We start from the raw sequence: 18,608 nt of genomic DNA, 5'->3' as shown, positions 1-18,608 counted from the left end.
GAGTGGATACAGGGTTGTGCATGTGCATTTTTTTTTTTTTTTAAAGGAAAAGTCCGGTCACATTCCGAATACAAACTTCTGAAAGTACTTTAAGTATGAAATTATTCCATACTTTTCAATAAATGATAAGTGTTTTTTAATTAAGAGTACTTTCATTTGAATGTGCTTTACTGGAGACATCCATCTTTGTCAAAAAGCACTACTGCCACCTACTATTTTGTGACATCACGGTGCGGTATCGGCTGTTGAGCAAGTCCCATTGCTGTATCTGGTGTTGGTCAGAACACGCTATTATCCATGATGGTGACGACCAGTGCACTATTTGAAGCAAAGAGTAACAGATTAATGACATGTTTTTTTCTCTGACCAGAAGTTCGATGGCAAATCCCCCCTCTTCGAGTTGGCAGTCCAACGGCGAACACGTGGAGGATCATGAATTGGAATTTTTTTTTCCACTTTCACCCGATGTATTTCAACATCCAACTGCCATGCATGTGAGCATTGTCAGTTTAACTATAGTTTTCGCAAATTTCAATGGTGAAGTCCTCTCAAAATCTTAAATAATTGTTGTTGATTGCAGGGGGGTATAGTAGTTTCCATTCATTTTGCATGTAAAGTGGTGAGAATGGTGCTAGGCTTATCTAACAGTGACGTCACTGCAGGAAGATGTCAGGAGAGCGGTGTTACTGGATTTGGTAAAAAATGGCTGTTCCCATTTTGATCGCAACGAAAAATATTGTTTTCATATTCTTACTGATTAACGCTAAATTCATTCAATCACGTGAACGTATTAGTTTTAGGTATAAGCAATGATCGATTGGCTATTCCTTGCTGACCGGACTTTTCCTTTAAGTGGAGAGGGCGCGTCTTTTCAAAAATTCGCAAAAATCCTCCACTATACCTTTAGGCTGAGAGATATTTACAAATCCACCTGAGATGACTTTTACATTTTTTTATGATGCTTTGATGTCATATTTTTAATCAATGAAAGAAAATACAGTTTAGAACTGCAATACGGTCCAACACAGTTAATACTAAATTACAATTATAACTTCAAAATGCAAAATAAGACTGAACAATTAAAATAATTAGTTTCAACATTCTGAAATGTTAAAAAAAATGTTGCATCCTCAGAGCTGCATAACGGAGCACAATAAGGAAGAAGCAGCACTAAGCTTTAGAAAAATTTGTCTTCTTTTATTTATTTTTTTCTTTTAAAACTGTGTCTTCAATCAAATACTTCACAGTTCTCATCACCTCTGGTAATGCATTACCATGCAAAACAACATTCCCTGCAGCATTTGACACTCTCCTGTGCAACATTAGAGCTGATTACCAGGTAAAATGGAGGCAGAACGCTAATCTACTTGGTCTCATTGGGTGACTGCAGGTATGGTGATATGAGCTGCACAGCGGGATGGCAAGGAAAGAGGAGAACATTGGCTGTGTTTCCCTTATTATTAACATCATTATCGAACCACGTAAACATCCCCGAGGCTGTGAGGAGCAGCATGAGGGGAACAACAGGTTGACACGCTGTCAGATACTCATACAACATTGAAAATGATAGTCACATTGTTGCTGGGGAGTCTCCTCTCCTGCTACTATCACACGTAGTTCCACAACAACTGAGGAGATAAGTGAGATGGAGAGAAAGCAGACGATATACAACACAAGCAGATTTAAATGTCACAGCTGGAGATGAAGAAGAGGGATTATCAAGGTCTTTCCTACCTGGCAGATCATCATCAAGGCAGAGATGTCTACATTTTCTCTGGTTACCCTCTGCTATTTTAGTTATACTAAAACATACTACCATCAAAACTACATGAGTTTTTTAAGGGGGTACTGAGTAAAAAAAAACAAACAAAAAAAAAACAGCCATGATAAAAAAGTTTTTCCTAGTGCTGGAAGGCCAGACACAGGAAACAATAGCAGATAAGAATTTGGATGTTGACAACAGTGAAAAACCCACAGAGGTCAACTCGGGTCAAAGAGATAACGTGCCAGTCTGATCGAGTCAGCGTGCTCCCTTCACTCTTCTGCTTACCTCATGCTGTTCAACCACTATTTCCTCAGTCCCTAGTTGAGATCATTCACTCTGTTGTTTTTCTACCACTATGGGTTGGTAACCAAGACCATATGCAGTGTCACTTCTTGATTGCAAACTTTATAGAGAAGTTTGCAGTTGATCTCTTGGAAAAAATGTTTTTTTTTTTAATCTTTTTTGATTAAACTCATTATGAAAAAGACTCCTCTGTTTTAAATACATACTAGAATAAACCGTTGACAAAGGAAAAATGTAAAGCTCATGGTGAGGATGTGCATGGTAATTCTAAGTCAGTAGAGGTTATTTTTCTAGCAGCTTCATGATAAGAGAACATCACAAAGTGCTTCACAAAGGAAATGCTATCATGCGATAAAATACCAAAAAAAAATAAATTAAAAAGACATTACAACAAAGATATTTTAAATAAAAATAGATGGTGGTCATTAAAAAATCCTCTCACTACTGATGTTAAAATGCTTGAAGTAACATGTAGGTTTTAAGTTTGGTCTTAAAAACATCGTCATCGCAGAACCTCGTGGAAACGACCTGGAAGGAGAGGTCTCCTTGGGTCTTAACAATAGTAATAGGAGTATATGAAGACTCTGGTCCAGTGACCTAAGTCTCAGAGAGGAAGAGTAGCACTGAAACAAGAAGGTTCAGGTTTCGATTCTCTGCCCAGGGTCTTTCTGCATGGAGTTTGCATACAAGTTTGCAGTTCTCCCTATGCATGCATGGGTTCTGTGAATGCGTGAATGGTTGTTTGTTCTGTTTGTCTCTGTGTTGCCCTGCAATGAACTGGCAACTGTCCAGGGTGTACCCTGCCTCTCGCCCGTACACAACAGGAGATAGGCACCAGCACCCCTCGTGATCCCAGCTGGGATAAGTGTGATGGAAAATGGATGGATGCATGGATGAATCCTCCTATCGGTGCTAGTCAACAGCCTTGTGCAGACGAGACAGTTCACTTTTGTTCAGACATGGAAATAAACTATTGCAGTTGTGTAAATGAAATTACACAAATGCTTGGATACTCTCAAGCTCAAAATCATCTTTGGAAACAACTATTCTCAATTTGGAAATATTCTTTAACTGGTATAAACAGATTCTGGTCAGCTGCTGGCTGGTGTTCTAATGACATTTTGTGTCAAAGAGAACACCAAGACCTCTGATTGTTTCACATAGTATGCGTAGAGATGGAGATTGGGTTTGCTAACTTTACATGGAAAATTTGTGTTTTTTTGGACTTAATGTACCATAATAATGCATGAACAGGAAAAATTGCCAACTTCTCAAACTTTGGCCAAGCAAGAATCTGGTAGTAGTGCCAATCAGTACCTAGTGTAAGTCATCTCAATATATTATGTAGTATCTATGCTAGGATTGCTTAAAATAGGATAAATACATTTATTTCCCAAAAAGTCTTCTCCTAGTGTAAAGCTCATGAAAGTTAACAAAGACTTAGAAAAACTGTTAAATTTTCGATACAGCTTTCCAACAGTGAATGAGCAGCAACTTAGCAGTGAAATGAACACATCCATTTATAAAGTGCAGCAGTGATTTATTCTCCAAGTGAAAATTAAAGCACATTTGCTTAAAAGAAAAACTCTAATTCCACTTTTTTATTTGAAAATCTGAGACTTACTACAGTCAAACCAATATTTATTCATCTAATTTACATATTGTCATACTCTGACAGCTTCCTTTCTTTCCTTTCCTAATTTAAACTTTCCCCTCCAATCTGCCGCATGGGTTCATCTTTGCCCCAGCCCCTTGCAGAGCAGCAAAGCATGCATAGATCATCATCACATAAAAACTTTATCTTGGCATGTTTAAACATGCAGGTGACATGACTCAGCGTAATCCACCAGTGGGAAACACACTCCTGTGAGACTCAAGGGTTGCGTGCGACAGGCCAACAAAAAAGAAAAAAAAGAAAAAAGAAAATGTGGAGCAGAGGGCAGGGAGAGTAAGGGTGCAAAAGAAAGACCGCTTTGGGAAAGAGACAGAATGAAGAGGACTGGATACAGAGAGGGGGGAAAACAGCAAAAACAGTTCAAGTAATGAATTTCATTTTTCAAATAGTCGATACAGTGAGAAGAACTGAGAACTAAAGTAAGATGTTTTTGTAAGAAAAATAATCTGGAGATCATTATGACCTTTTCTATCGCAGCTCAACCTGTGGAAAAACCCACTCTTTTTTTGTTCTCCTGTCTGCCTTCTTGGCTCACTCCTTATTGCCATGGCAATGATGTTACAGTGAGTCACCTCCACATCTCCCTCCTCCTCAGCACCACCAAGAAGGAACATGGGAGCGAGTGAGGGAGACAGACAGAGACGTGGACAGAGAAGACTAAAGAGAGAGAGCTGGGGGCGCAGTTTCCTTGGAAACAGAGCGTGGGGGTCTCTCCCCAAACCCCATTGGTTCCCTGCTAGTTGGAATCAGCTTGTTTCCCACATTATATGCAGCCAACAGAGTTACTGTTTCTAGGTCTCGGTCCAGTTTCCTTCTTTCTGCAAAGGATTGCACGTAAATCATAAAAACTGTTTTTTGTCTTTTATTTTTGTGAGCCCTAAATGTCCAGCCTTTCGTTTGTCATTTGAATAAATTACCTTCCTTAGAAACTATTGTTGCTGCTTTACAAAAAAAACAAAGTGACTTTTCAGATTATTCAAAAAGCAAAACCTGACATTTTCATCTTGTAAAAATGCAGAACAATACTCCAAAATGCTTTTTTTTACTTCCCCAAAGTAACCAAAACCAACTGATCTGTCAGAGGTTGGAGTGTTATAGACGCTTCATGTAAATATGAAAATAATTTTTATGTTTGAGAATAAGAGTTTGAATTTAAAATGTAAGAGCATGAAACACGACATTGTGATCTAAGCCTGTTGCTCCTGGCAATCGCTCTTGATCTCTCCTTCTCCTCCAACTGTGATGTGCCCGCCATCTCCTCCAGTGATACCACACAATGATACTGGATTCCCCCACCCCTCGTATAATACCTCTCCCTGTTACTCTCCTGCCTGTCTGCTGCACACTTAACGTCTGCTAGTTCTTAGCTTCCTTCCTCGCTCTCTTTGTTCAGCTTTAACAGCTTAACCTTGTGCAGGATGCACACAGGGAATTTCACCGTTGCCGTTTTTAAGGCAGTTAAGAAACATTTTAATAAATAAAAGTAAGGAAAAATACTATAGACATGCAATTATCACGTTTGAACAAGCCAATACAAATCATTATTCTCTTTTTTCCTGTTAATTTACTGCAAAATGCTTAAAAAGAAGAGTTTGAAGTGAACTGAAGAAGAATGCATGTTAAATTTACTCCAATAGAGAAAAACCTTCACACTTTGATGCAAAGTCAGTTGAAACAAAGATCCTTACAATTATTTGATCGACAACAATCACTTTTGCCAACCACGGACCTGCTTCAGTTACAAAACGTTCTTATCTGGAGGCTGCACTATGTGACCGGTACAACTGTCAGACACTGATTATCTGCTGAAATCAGATGTAGTGTCCATTTCTCAGAGAAACTTTTAGTACCTCCCTATTTCACATTAAATGTCTCTTGTTGGAATTATCTACTGTTAGAAACTTGATCCAATCATCTCACACAAAAAAATTATTGAAATTACCTGCATTATTTTTTAACGTTTAAAAAGCAAATGGCTTTGAAATCCTGCAGCAGATCTTAAAAGGCTAAAATTAAATAAAAGGCCTAAATCACACTTCAATTAAAAGTGGATGCTAATCCAGCCAAATATGGCAACTATCTTATATACAACAACTCAATGGAAAACAATAAGTTCATTTCCATTGAGGATCAATAAAGTATTTTGAATTGATTTGAACCGTTTCTCTTAAGTCTTAGCATCAGTGCTTTTCTAAATTCTTAGAGTTCCTCCTGTCTCTCCTTGCAGTAAAAAGTTGTGTAGCGCAGCTAAAAAGGCGCTTATAAGCAGCTGAGGCAGGCAGGCCAGTGTTGACTTTTAGAGACGCTGCCAGGTCTGACAGCATAATTTGTTCAATATATCAACTCTCACTCTCATCTACACACTTTATAAAAGTAGCTTTAAACCAACACTAATTAAAATAACAAGTACCAGCTAAACCTTAATAGATAAAATAAAATCTACATTAATTGTTTGAAATATTACTTAGTATGTTAACATGTATTTAGTCTTAAACATACACCAGATATCCTGATGCTTACATTAAGACGTGAATATGACCCTCTGGTTTCGAACACCACATAAACAAGAGAAATAGGCTACAATAAAAGTCTGATACAATTCAGCATGAAAAGACAAATAAATCAATAAATGTATAAGTAAAAATACCAAGATGCCAGCCCTTGTGCACAGAGCCCACACGGCAAGTATTATAACATCCACAAAAGGAGTTATGCTTTTAGGAGACTTTGTGTCCGTCTTTCTGTGTACAGGATAACTTTAAAAGTTATGGATGGATTTTAATTACATTTTTATAAGGCTTGTCCTGGAACCACTGAATTTTGTTGATAATCCAACATCTATTTCACTGAACGCAAAAACACAAGAAAAGGCAACGTTTTTAGTTTGTTTTCAGGATCAATTTTAAACTTATTAACGGATTCTAAGAACATTTTTTAACAGAGGTTTACCTTATTCCAAGGAACAATTCATTTAAACTTTTGTATTGATCCATATCATGGGTGATATAGGCTATAGGTGGAAGCCACAATTTGGGGCAACATTTGCTGCACAGATCTACGCTCTCTGTGCTTTTCTCATAGTTATTATTATTATAGTACCTATAAAGAAACCCTGAGTCGAACCCCCAACGTGCCATTTTTTTAGACACCTCTATGCATCACAAATATGTGCTTACTTTTGCTGTAAAAATGCACCTTATTATATACTTGGCAATGTAGAAATCAGCTCCTTGATTATAATTGTTATTGGATGCGGAACTATTATCTGAGATACTCGAGTAATGTGTGTGTGGTCATTATGGAGACCTCTCAGGGTGGCTGTTAAACACCCAACAGGACCTCTTGTTGCACAGAGGGGTTAGCGCCCCACTGTGACGCTGGACAATACAAAACTGGCTAATAATATATCCTTTACCATGTACCAGAAGGTCAACAGGAACTCTGAGCACCAATCCCCCAGTTCACAATTGTGAATGCTATTTATGGACATACATGGGCGTCTACACCTTGTCCACCTAAAAAGTAAAAATATCCGACTTGTTTGGAACTAACATGCTGACATCCAACTGAGACTATTTCCATTATCATCCAGATGCATTATAAGAGCATATATGTTATTCAGTCTCATTGTTCAGGTTAAAATCATAAAATCTCTAACTTGTTGAAAAACAGGTTTGTTGCTGTTTTAGTTTATATTAAGTGAATAGAGACACATTTAATTTCCTTGGGTATGTTTTAGTGCTTTTTAGCTTATTATTGTGGATTTAAAAAGTTTGCGTGACTGCCACAAATTCTCACTACATGTCAAAAGTTTGTGTGGATTATCGCATGCTTTCATACAAGGTTCATTTATATACATGCCAAGTTTTAAGTTAAACATTCTGAAACATTTTGTTTATGTGCAGACGTTGGACGGGTTCTTCTATGTTGAAATGTTTTGTCTCTTCTCCAAGAAACTTCCTGAATCTGAAGAGTTACATATAAACTCACCCTTATAAGCCAAACCTTTGCATAGTGGATCAAACATTTAATGTTGATAATCACAACTGGTTACTCTCATGTAAACAAGAAGCAGCAGCCTAATGATACCCTGTTGGATCTCTGAGAATCTCCTTGCCGTTTCCAGAGGACTCAGTCATACATGCAATAGCAGAATCATAATGGTAAATTCACACTGACCTCACTGTATCAAAATGAAAACAGTGTGGGGAGGAGCAGTGAAGCGGCCAGCAGTGAAGCTGAAAAATCTGTGAAATCGAGTCGCAGCAAACGTCCCTGACCGGTTGTGGTTGTGACGTAAATTGAAGGAGTCCAGCCAGTTTTAACTTAAAACGATTTTCACTCAACAAGATTTTATCAGCACAGCCAAACAATGCAGTCGGCGTTGATGACTATGATTTTGACCCATTTCCCCAGAGATGGAACCAGTTTGGAGAGTACCACCATACACTCCAAGAGCTGCCTCTTGATAATGGTCAAATTTGACAGCACTTCCTTGTATCTAACCCAGCAGAGAGAACCAGTGCTGGGGAGAGGCAGCGGCTGGATGGGGACTGCACTGGAGCAAGGACATTGAGTGATGAATGATTTAACAGTCCTTAACACAGCTTTTTTTTTTTAAACCATCCAAAAAACTCTTAACAGCATTCCTTTGTTTATGTTTGTCAGCATTATATTTCCTAAATTTCATTTTCATAAAAAAATGTTCATCTCAGCTGCACCGGCAAACCGATAGAAGCCTAAGCACCTCCTAATTGATGACGCTCTCTGCAGGGAGCATGGTGAAGCTGATGTCCTGGCCTTCTGAAATGCACTGTGCTTATGGAAATTACTGCAAACACCTTGTCTGGTGTGAATGCACTCTCAGCATCATAATGGTAAGTTCAGACTGACCACAATTGAAAGAATAAGATCCCAGATACAATCAGTTGAAATCTTCATCATTGAGTGGCTGGTCATTCTGTTAGACACAGGGTGAGAAGCTCACTCACACTACCTGGAAGCCTTCCACCAAAGGGACTTCACACAGGAGGAAGGCAGAATAGCACTGGGGTGACTATACCGTCTTTCCCAGTGAAGCTACAGATGTTTGATAAAAGGTAAAACTGCTGACACGATCACTGAAGGCAAAGATACAGCAGAAGATCAGATAAACATGAATAAGAGCAGAGGAGGTGACATACAAATAAACCCCAAACTGTTCAAATTTATATCAGTTTAAAGATAAGTAAACTAATATCAAATATAAATCTTTGAAAAACAAAACTTTAAGATTGCATACTATTTTTTTTATTCTGCTTACTTCATAAAAATCACATTAAATAATTTAGAGTGTGGTTTTATGGCTGAGTACTTCTGCAAGGCACCACATGAACAGATTTCAAACAGACAACATGAGCGTTATTAGCCCGAAAATCAGCACTGCTTTGCATCTCTTTCTCTAGTGTTAGAGACAATTTAGACTTTTGTCTCGAATAAGACCATTTCCTGGCCAGGAATTTAAAAATAACTTGTTTTTATGACTACAGTGGCCAGGGCAAATGGAAATTGCTCATTTGCTATTGAGTACACAATTTACAAAGCACTTAACCGAACTGTAAACGGCCTTTCAGATGCCTCTGAAGCCTTGTCCCAAGATGGAAATCAATAACATTTCTTCTCCCTTTTTTCTTTCATCTGACTTCTCTTTTCTGTCTCTGTTAACATTGAGCTATTATCCCAAAAGACTTGAGACTAGTTGTGGGAGCAGCATCTGCATTAACAGAAGTAAATAGAGAGAAGATGAAAAACCTGATTATCTAAACTAAACAACAGAGCCAATCACCTCTCCATTAGATCATTAAAGTGGAATCAGCCTCGAACAGAAACCTTACAATGAGTTATAATCTCATCTCTTGTAAAATAAAAAAGGACAAAAAGAAGATCCCCGTGAGCTTTTTGACATCTCCCAACTATTAATTAGGCCTTGACTCCTTAATTAACTATGTAAAATTAATCACAATGAACATGTAAGATAAAACTTTAAATTGGTTGTAAGGCTGACATTGAAGCTGCATATTTGAGCCAAGCTTTGTTTCTACCTCACTGTGACACGTTTACTGCAGTTGTCTCCTCCCTCTAGTTTGATTGTTGGACAGAACTGTGACGAGTGCATCTGATTGGATAAGCAACACTGTTTGCCATTGGAAGCGTTGATTGAAAGTGACCTTTGTCTAATTAAAATTGCACTAATTGTACTTTCTCTTTCATATCCTCCCAGGAGATGGAGAGTTAGACACTGCTGATGACCTTTTCCATTGATTTTTAAAATACACTGCTATATGCTCCGTTCTTATTATTTTTTTTATTAAATTAGATTAGAAAAGTCCACAAACTAGGAATTCAACATTTCTAGGACTGTCAGACTGAATCCCTTTTCTGTCTGCAGTTTCCTTATTCCAATCAGATCTTCCACTGCTCCCTTGCTTTTCATTGCTTTTTTTTTCCAACCCGTGTTTGTTTCACAAGGCTGAGGTTATGCTGCCCTCCAACAGCCATTCCCTGAGCCAGAATGACATCATCACAACGCCGCCTCATTCAAGGAGTGCCTATTCATCACCCTGATCATCATCACCAGCATCAGCAGCTTCACCTGCGTGCATACACTCGTATGCCTGCACACACATCACTGGAAGCAGATAAAAGACGAGAACCACTGCCAGAAGCAGAGAACTGCAGGATGAAAAGAAGGAAAGAGGGAATGAGGAACAAAGAGTGAGAAGATCCTGCTGGTGTAGGCAGAAACCCCTGACCTTTGCTCTACCAACAATATATCTCAATAAAACCTCTGTAGACAAATCTGATGAGTCAGACTACAGACTGCAGGGAGAGGAAGAACAACATACAAAGAAAAGAAAGAGAACCTCTGCGTCTCTTCTCATACACAATAACATAAAACTCCATGAGAAAAGAGGCTCTATTCCTCCCTCAAACATTCAGAACTCAGAATTTTAGCAACAGGGATTAGAGCATGGTTAGATAAAAGCCAGCAGTAGGTGATATTTACAGTAGAGATTCATCAATTAGACATCTACTAGCCGATAATAACGCCCCGTTTCCTTAGAATCCTGACCTGCCTGCTGACCAGCTCTGGATTTATTAATTCTAAGGCCTGTAACACAGAAAAAAAGGTGAATTTGATGCATGCACTTTGATGGGCATAGTATTTTTGATAGAAAAAAAATGAAAATGTTACTTAAATACTGTGGTATTTTTTTCTTTTGCTTTTTTGGTGGAACAATCTTTATGGTTTTCAAAGTACCTGGTTTAAAATTTCCAAAAGCCAACATTGTGCAGACCAAAGCAGGAGAGACTCGAACTGGCACCATCACAGTGCTGCATTTACAGCTATGTTGCTGGCAAAACTGGAAAGATCTACTACAGTAGTAATGCTGACATTTGACACGATATTTAAATGTAAAAAATAAAAAACAAATAACTTGCTAAAACAAGAAAAAGTTCTTCACTGTTGTATAAAAAAAACAAAAACATATCAGGGTTCTGATTTCTACCTACACCAATAGAAAGACAACTCCAAGTTTTTGAGAGCCCAGTCATACAACAGAAATGGAAAAAAAACAATGACACAACAATTGCTGAAGATATTTATACTGTCTTTATGTTACTGGCCCTTCATTAGCAACAGTCAAGTAAGGGATAATTCACTCCTAGGGTTTCAAAGAGTATATTACAAGGCAGATCTGTTGGTTTTCTCTTCTCCTGTGGGTCAAATTTCCAGTTTGAGAATGTGAGGAGAACGCATGTCTACTTTCAAGATTAGGCTTAAAATTTACCTTTTCATAAAGCTTATAACTAACTAAGGTTATCCTGGGCTATCTTTATAGTATCGCTTTCAAAACTTTAGGTTGCTGGAGGAAATTATGAACCATTTCCATCACTTTATAAAATTCTCCTAAAATTTTACAAATTTGCATATTTACATTCATGCCAACTTTAAACTTTATGTTCTCTCTCCATTTTTTTCTCTCCATGCTTGCCTGATGTATTCAGCTATGACAGCACTGGCTGGGCTGGTGCCGCTTCATAGACTTCTTCTACAGATGATACATTTGGCTTATCTTTATTAGTCTCTCTGCTAGACAGAGTTATTGCTAAATACATAAAATTAAAGTTGGATGGCTTTTAATGTGCCAAAATATACATTCTCTTTCATCAGAACTTATTTCTGTAGCTGTGTTTCTCTCTTCGATAATGCCACTACTACCTCTAATAGCCTTAGTTTTCTCAAATATATAAAGTATTCCTGAGTCAGTAATGGGTTTATGCTCGGACGGAGTAGAAGGTTGTTTACACTAAGCCCGGTTCTGCTGGAGGTTTCTATCTGTTAAAGAGGAGTTTTTCACACCACTGTTGCCATTTTGCCATTTATTTTGCTATTTTGTTTTGTTTTTTGTCTGCACCAACAACACCAAGTCAAATTCCTTGTAAGTGCAAACCTACTTGGCAATAAACTTGATTCTGATTCTGATTCTGACATGCATGCTTGGTATGAGGAATTGCTGCAAATTCCTGGCTACAGCTATCAACACCTACAAAACCTAAATGAAAACAATAAAGAAAAAAAATAAAACCCTATGAGTTACAGCAACATTTAATTTCCCTTCGGGATTAATAGGTATTTTTGAATTGTAATTTAATCAGTGACTCAATGTTCACCACAATAACTGTTCACCATTACTAAATTCTCATCCAGGAATAATGCCTGAAGTCAAGAGCAAAATTTACATGGGCAGAAGTTATCAGAATAGATGGCTGATCTGACTAAAACTGTTTTGTAAACATGTCAGTCCGAATATTCTCACTGAAATCGGCACCAAATGAAATAAAAATGAAATACGACTGAGGGTTTGGTTTCAGCTGACTGACAATCTGTTTATACTGTATGTAAATGCTGGTCAGGATCAAGTTATTCTAAATGAGGAAAGTGCTACTCGAGTTAAAATGTTAGTGAGGATGTTCTGACTGGAATGTTTACATGAAGCATTTTTAGTCTGATAATTTTTTAAATTCAAAATACTTATGTCCATATAAATAATAAAATCCTAATTTTTGGATTTTTTGAGCCTGAATACATTTCAAGCTGAACGCAACCTGCTGGGTATCCTTAGAAAACTTTTAACTTTTTAAATCACTGATTTAACTAATTACGCCTTGAGATGGCATGTTGTAAATTGGTGCTATGAGGATAAAATATAGGGAATATAGGAAAATAAAAACTGAACTGAGCATTCGCTGATTCATATATTTAAACATTCTATTGGTCTATCTATAGATTTAATCAAAACAACAGTTCTCCTAATTAGATAACCTTTCCTATAAGGAACAAATATAAACTTGAAAAAAACCTCCAAACACCATGATTCTTCTGCCCCATTATTTTAAGTTGGATCATTTACACTGCTCTTTATTGCCGTAGTCAGAGCCTTACACATTATCCAGATAATAAAAGTTCCATCTTATCTGACAAGAGCATCTTCCTCTACATTTCTTCAATGTCAAATACAGGGCTTGTGGCAAAGAAAAAGCAATGGACATTGGCTTTCTTCTAACAATTATTTCATCTTGCCAGCCCTCCAGGAGGTCAAGCTGATAGACAAAAAACTAGTAGCCGCCCTTCACACAACTTCCCCAGAGTTATTAAACATTGCCTCTTCTCCAGCAATGCAGCATCTAGTAGGGTGGTTATAAGTAGAATTTTAGATGAAGGCAGATATAATCATACACTAGTTTTATTGGACAGATTGCCGAGATCAATATCAGATCACAACATCCATACGTGGAGGCATCTGAAGCCTGTTATACATATTTTGTTTGAAGTGAAAAAGTGATGTGGATGTGATGTCATCTTTAATCAAATTACTTTCCTTCACAATAACAAGCTCCTGGTGAGGGAAGACCTTAAATAAGTTCGACAGCATATGATGAAACTTTATGACAGGAAGAAACTGTCCTCTTAGATTTATAAGACTTCAGCAGCATTGATGTTTCAATGAATGTAGTGTAAGAATTTTATTAAAATGCCTTACAAACATAACCCTCATATCAATCATATCAGCTATACTGTAAATGTAAGATTTCTTTAACAAACAGTGAAACATTGTATTCCTTTGGTAAATGAATAACCTGATGCAAACTGCAAATAGAGCAACATCACGTAATCAGACTCACGTAATCATGGAAAGCCTTGGCTTCACTGGAGTGTTCGCATGTGTCCCTCCTCTCTGGAGCTGCACAGTAAAGGTCCCAGAAAACACTGCAAGGCATGAGAGGTCATGTAGATTCAGACAAAAAGAAGAGAAGAACAAGAAAAGAAAAGGACACTTCAATCCATCATGTCAGAGAGCAAATGGAGAATATTCACAGATTTAATCAAAATTGTTGATTTTAAAACCCAAACTTACCACCACCATGAATGGAGGAACCCCGGAGGTTCTCCTAACGTGATGTTCTTCTCCCATCGGATCTTGACACAGACAGAAAGAGAGACAGAGAGAGGAGCTTCAGAAACATCCTGTCTGACATCTGAATGACACGCTCTGATGGTTTGAAAAGGGTACAGGGAAATTCTGTAATTCATAAGTGGATAAGGGAGTCTCTCTGTGCTCAAGAGGTTATCTTCAAACTGATTTCAACATGTATGTGGGCAAAAATGTGTCTCTTTAGTCTGAGGAGGAGTTTGAGGTCAGACATGTACCAGGCTGAGGAATGCACCCCATCTTTAAACAGCTCATCCACCGTTTAGTCTGCCCACAAACTCATTCATTCTACTTGAAGAAAAATTCAGTCCCTGTGTTTTTCCAAACATGTGACCTATTTCTGTCTTTATTCCCAAATCCACAGTCTTTTCATTATATATCTATGAAGTTTGATTTGTAGTTTCGCTTTATATCAAATGACTTTTCCATTTGTTACATCTGATCCATTAAAACCTGATTTTATCATTGTCCTAATGAACTACAGAAAAATACAGGAGTCACATACTTAAAGCTCAGTATGGATTCTGTCTAACAGTGAATCATAATTATCTTAAAATACCTAAAAAACGGAAAATAATCAAGTCAGTTTAAAAATGGGTGACATACGTTTCATTCAAATTAAGTCTTTGAGCACAGTTTCTGGCAGCCAATGTGCAAAATGAATACCTGACTAACATTAATAACTCAACAAAGAAGCATCAACACTTTACAGAAACTTGTTTCGATCTAGGTTTAATTGAAAATAAAATATGTCAAATAAGATTTACTTAACAGGCTATGAATTATAAATGAATAATTAATGAAATAAATTGATAACCACAAATAGATAAAAGTGCCTCCGAAACATGTTGATATTTTTTGCAAGAAACCAACATTGTGGAAAAACTAAAACACTGTGGATCAGTGAAATAGCAAGAACTGTCTTATAAAAAGTGTATTTAGGCCTACTTTACATCAAGATTGTGTGCAAGGATATCTCCTTTTAGTCAATATAAGTCCATTCTTTTAGAACAAACATCTCAAACAACCCATATCAGATTTTCCCATCTTCCAGGTAGAAAAAATATCTCTGTAATTAAGATTAGTAAACTAAAACTGATCACTGAAATATGATCAATGAACTTTAAGTAGTCTGTTATGTTTACTCCAACGAAATAACAAAATAAACTTCTGTTATTTCACTGGAACAGTGCAGCCATTTTGGAAATGTGGGGAGAGTCGATTTAGTTAAACAACTGGTATACAACTGTGTATACAAAATAACATAAGTTGTCTCAGTAAGTAAGAGGATTAATAACAATCAGGTCGGATGACTGCGACCTGGCCATTCAGACACAGGTCGCATTTGAAAAATCAGATACGTATCGGATTCAGGAACACATAGCCAATTGGCCTGGGTCACATTGGAAAAAAATTGGATCTGTGTTGTTCAGACTGCCATGAAAAAGATCAAATACAGGTTGCATATGGGCAAAAAAAAATAAAATATTTTTTGACAGTTTTTTCCCCTTAAACTAGTTAAAGGGAAAAAAGGGTCAACTTTGCTCTTCAGAAATATCGGGCACTAAGAAATGTTAGGAATCCTTTAGAGATCTAAAAGCTAAGATCAAGATCTACAAACAACAAGCAATGTACAAACAGGCTACTCCTAGAAATGTTTGTGGTTCTGAATGAACAAATTCTAACAATTGTGACACTTAAGTCAGTTTATATGGTTTATGATGCCGGTAATTATTTTGTCGATAGACTATAATAGTATTGAAACTACAGAGCTGTTTAAGACCTACCGCTAAACAAACAGTGAAATCTAACCTCTGACCCTAAACAAAAAAACAAACACTGATTGATCACAAAAACCTCTCCAAGCTTTTTTGTGGTTATGACAGATTACAGAATATATAATCTAGAGGTTTTTTTCCCCTTACAAATATAATCAGATGCTATTTATTTTAGAAATGATCTCCATAATTTCGATATTTCTTCATGGACCACAAAGACCAGCGATCTGCATCAAAATAATATAAATCCATACAACCATCAGTGGCAGACTGTTCTTATCAGACTAAGGCACTTATTTTGTCTCAGAACTTCCCCTCTCAGGAATGTTATATCAGGGTTAAAGAATAGGACTATTGTACCACCTGCTCCACCAGCAGAAAGAAAAAGCACTAAAATAACAGGAACAACTGAATCACCACATTTTCAATCAGACTGTCATGACCTCAGCTGCAGATCAGATGAAGGAATGCCATGCTTTGAAGTCTTTTTCAGGGAGGATCAGGAACTGCCTTCATTTGATTGTCCCACATTCTTTCAGATACAGTAAGCAGCTTCAGTAAGTTTATCAGTTTGTTTGAACGACTAGCAGAAAATGTTTACTTATACCTTGAAAATGTTTTCATTTTACTTGTTATTGCATTGCTGATTGAATGAGAAAAATCAAATAAGCATAAGCTCAGTCCAAACAGAATCACAGGCAGTTCATATCAGGACAATGTCCTTAATGCTGCCGTGATCTGGAGAACTTACAAAAGAAGATACAGTGTGTGCCAGCATATGCTGTCTTTTTGTGGTCTTCACTCCTTGAAGGTTCCTCCATTTAGCATTTAGCATGGAGAAGTGAGATCCCCTCAGCGTGATTACTTTCAGATGTGGACAGTTTATATAAAATAAACAGCCTTACTCTCCTAAGCATCGAGCTAACTTTATGGTATACCTGACAGGAATTTTAATTAGCAAATGCTATTTCATTTCTTGTTTTCTGTTGCTGTATTTATTCAAAATAAAATATGTTAAATACTGTCTGATGACCATATTTGCCAGTATATCAGCAAGGATAAACCACATAATCACATGGATCCCAAAATTAAGGAACGTCCGAGAATTTTGAGCCACACTTTTTCCTTTTCCATAGATCACAAAGATAATGCTGCTTTTTTTTTAATCAAAATTATATAAAACAATTATCTACATACTATTGTTTTCAGTAAAATCAATACCTTTATACTGAACCTCTCAAGTCGTTCTGTGGATGTATTACTTTAAAAAAAATAGCATTTTGTGGAAAAATATAAAAACTTGCTGTAGAGAGAGAAACAACAAATAAGAATGAATTGTCAATACATTTATAAATACAAATAAATGTTTTTCATTTTCATGGAAAGTAGGTCTGGTAGACTTTACTTCACTTAAAACTGGATCATAGGATGAATAGGTGAAATGATCCTGTTATAAATGTTTAGTGTTTTTAATTAATTTTTAGGAACTTTTTCTACTCAAAAGTGGTTTTATAACTTTGAATGTAGCTGTGCCATATAGGGTGTCCTTCCACAACTTACAAAAATTTCGATACAATACTAATATTGCAGCTTTTAGTAATGACAAATGCCAAAATGAATCACATAATGAAGGCTACTGATCAGTGAAACAAGTAACCGTTTTGGAAGAAGAAACAGTCAGCATGTACACAGACTTAAGTGATGAAAAACATTTCAAATTGATGACAGTCAGTGGAAGCCAATGAGGTAACCTTTTCCATCCCCCTTGTTTCAGTTGTCCCTCTGGCTGATGTACAACAAGCCTCTAGACGCTGCCTTCTGCATTGTAATTTGCCATAATTTACTCTGGAGCACAATAATCAAGTGGCCTCAGCATCACCCTGTCCCCTCGTAACCCCACAAATTTAAAGAGAGAGAAAAAGAAAATTAGATTACATCTCACTGTACAGAAGGAACATGATAATCGGGGGACATAACAGCAAACAAGTAGCTGAGGGAACAAGACAATGTGATGTCCGCCCAAAACATCAGCTAAAACAAGATAAAATGTGTCTCAGGCACAGTCAAAGTCCAATCTAATGCAGCGTTAGAAAGTCTTTCTGCACTTTAACCTGCTGCTTGTTGGAAATAAACTAAAGAAGCGTTTTGGTGACTTACCTCTGACAGAAAGGTCTGTGCTGACTTCTGTGCTCCTACATGCAGCAGGTACTCGTACACATAAAGGGCCAACCTGTGCAAAGAGAAATAAAAGAGGATGAGTTTCAGGTTTGTTATGAGAACTGAAAATAGACTTGGAAAATAAAGGGTGACTTATGGATTAATTATAATAATCTAACATTCTTTTTATTTTGTCACATCAAAACCACAAAAAGATAATATGGTGGTACTTAGGAGTCCCAGGCAGAAAAACGGTTGCTTATCAGTTTTAAGGTGACCTCAGGTATGAAAAAAATAACTTTCAAAACAACTGAAGTTTTCCACCATACTATTCCTGCATTTCTTTGGCCCTTTCAGACAGGGTGCAGTGTTGCGCACGGCTTCGCTCTGAATAC

At 37.1% G+C, this 18,608-nt stretch overlaps 1 protein-coding gene across 2 annotated transcripts in view; it reads right to left on the bottom strand.

The window, feature by feature from the left end:
• The window catches only part of LOC119787786 (single-stranded DNA-binding protein 2), an 87,403-nt gene that overhangs the window by 29,565 nt on the left and 39,230 nt on the right, over positions 1-18,608 (bottom strand). For both annotated transcript variants that reach the window (XM_038291822.1, XM_038291823.1), the window contains exons 2-4: positions 18,214-18,286; positions 14,204-14,265; positions 13,971-14,055 (exon numbers count right to left, since the gene is read on the bottom strand). In XM_038291822.1, the coding sequence (XP_038147750.1) occupies positions 13,971-14,055; positions 14,204-14,265; positions 18,214-18,286 (220 nt within the window). The remainder of the gene's footprint in view (positions 1-13,970; positions 14,056-14,203; positions 14,266-18,213; positions 18,287-18,608) is intronic.

This window comes from Cyprinodon tularosa, unplaced genomic scaffold, assembly GCF_016077235.1.
Source record: "Cyprinodon tularosa strain WSP-4 unplaced genomic scaffold, ASM1607723v1 ctg300, whole genome shotgun sequence".
In the NCBI taxonomy this organism is placed as follows: Eukaryota; Metazoa; Chordata; class Actinopteri; order Cyprinodontiformes; family Cyprinodontidae; genus Cyprinodon; species Cyprinodon tularosa.
The sequence above is the reverse complement of the archived record's forward strand: the minus strand, read 5'-3'. Positions and strand labels throughout refer to the sequence as shown.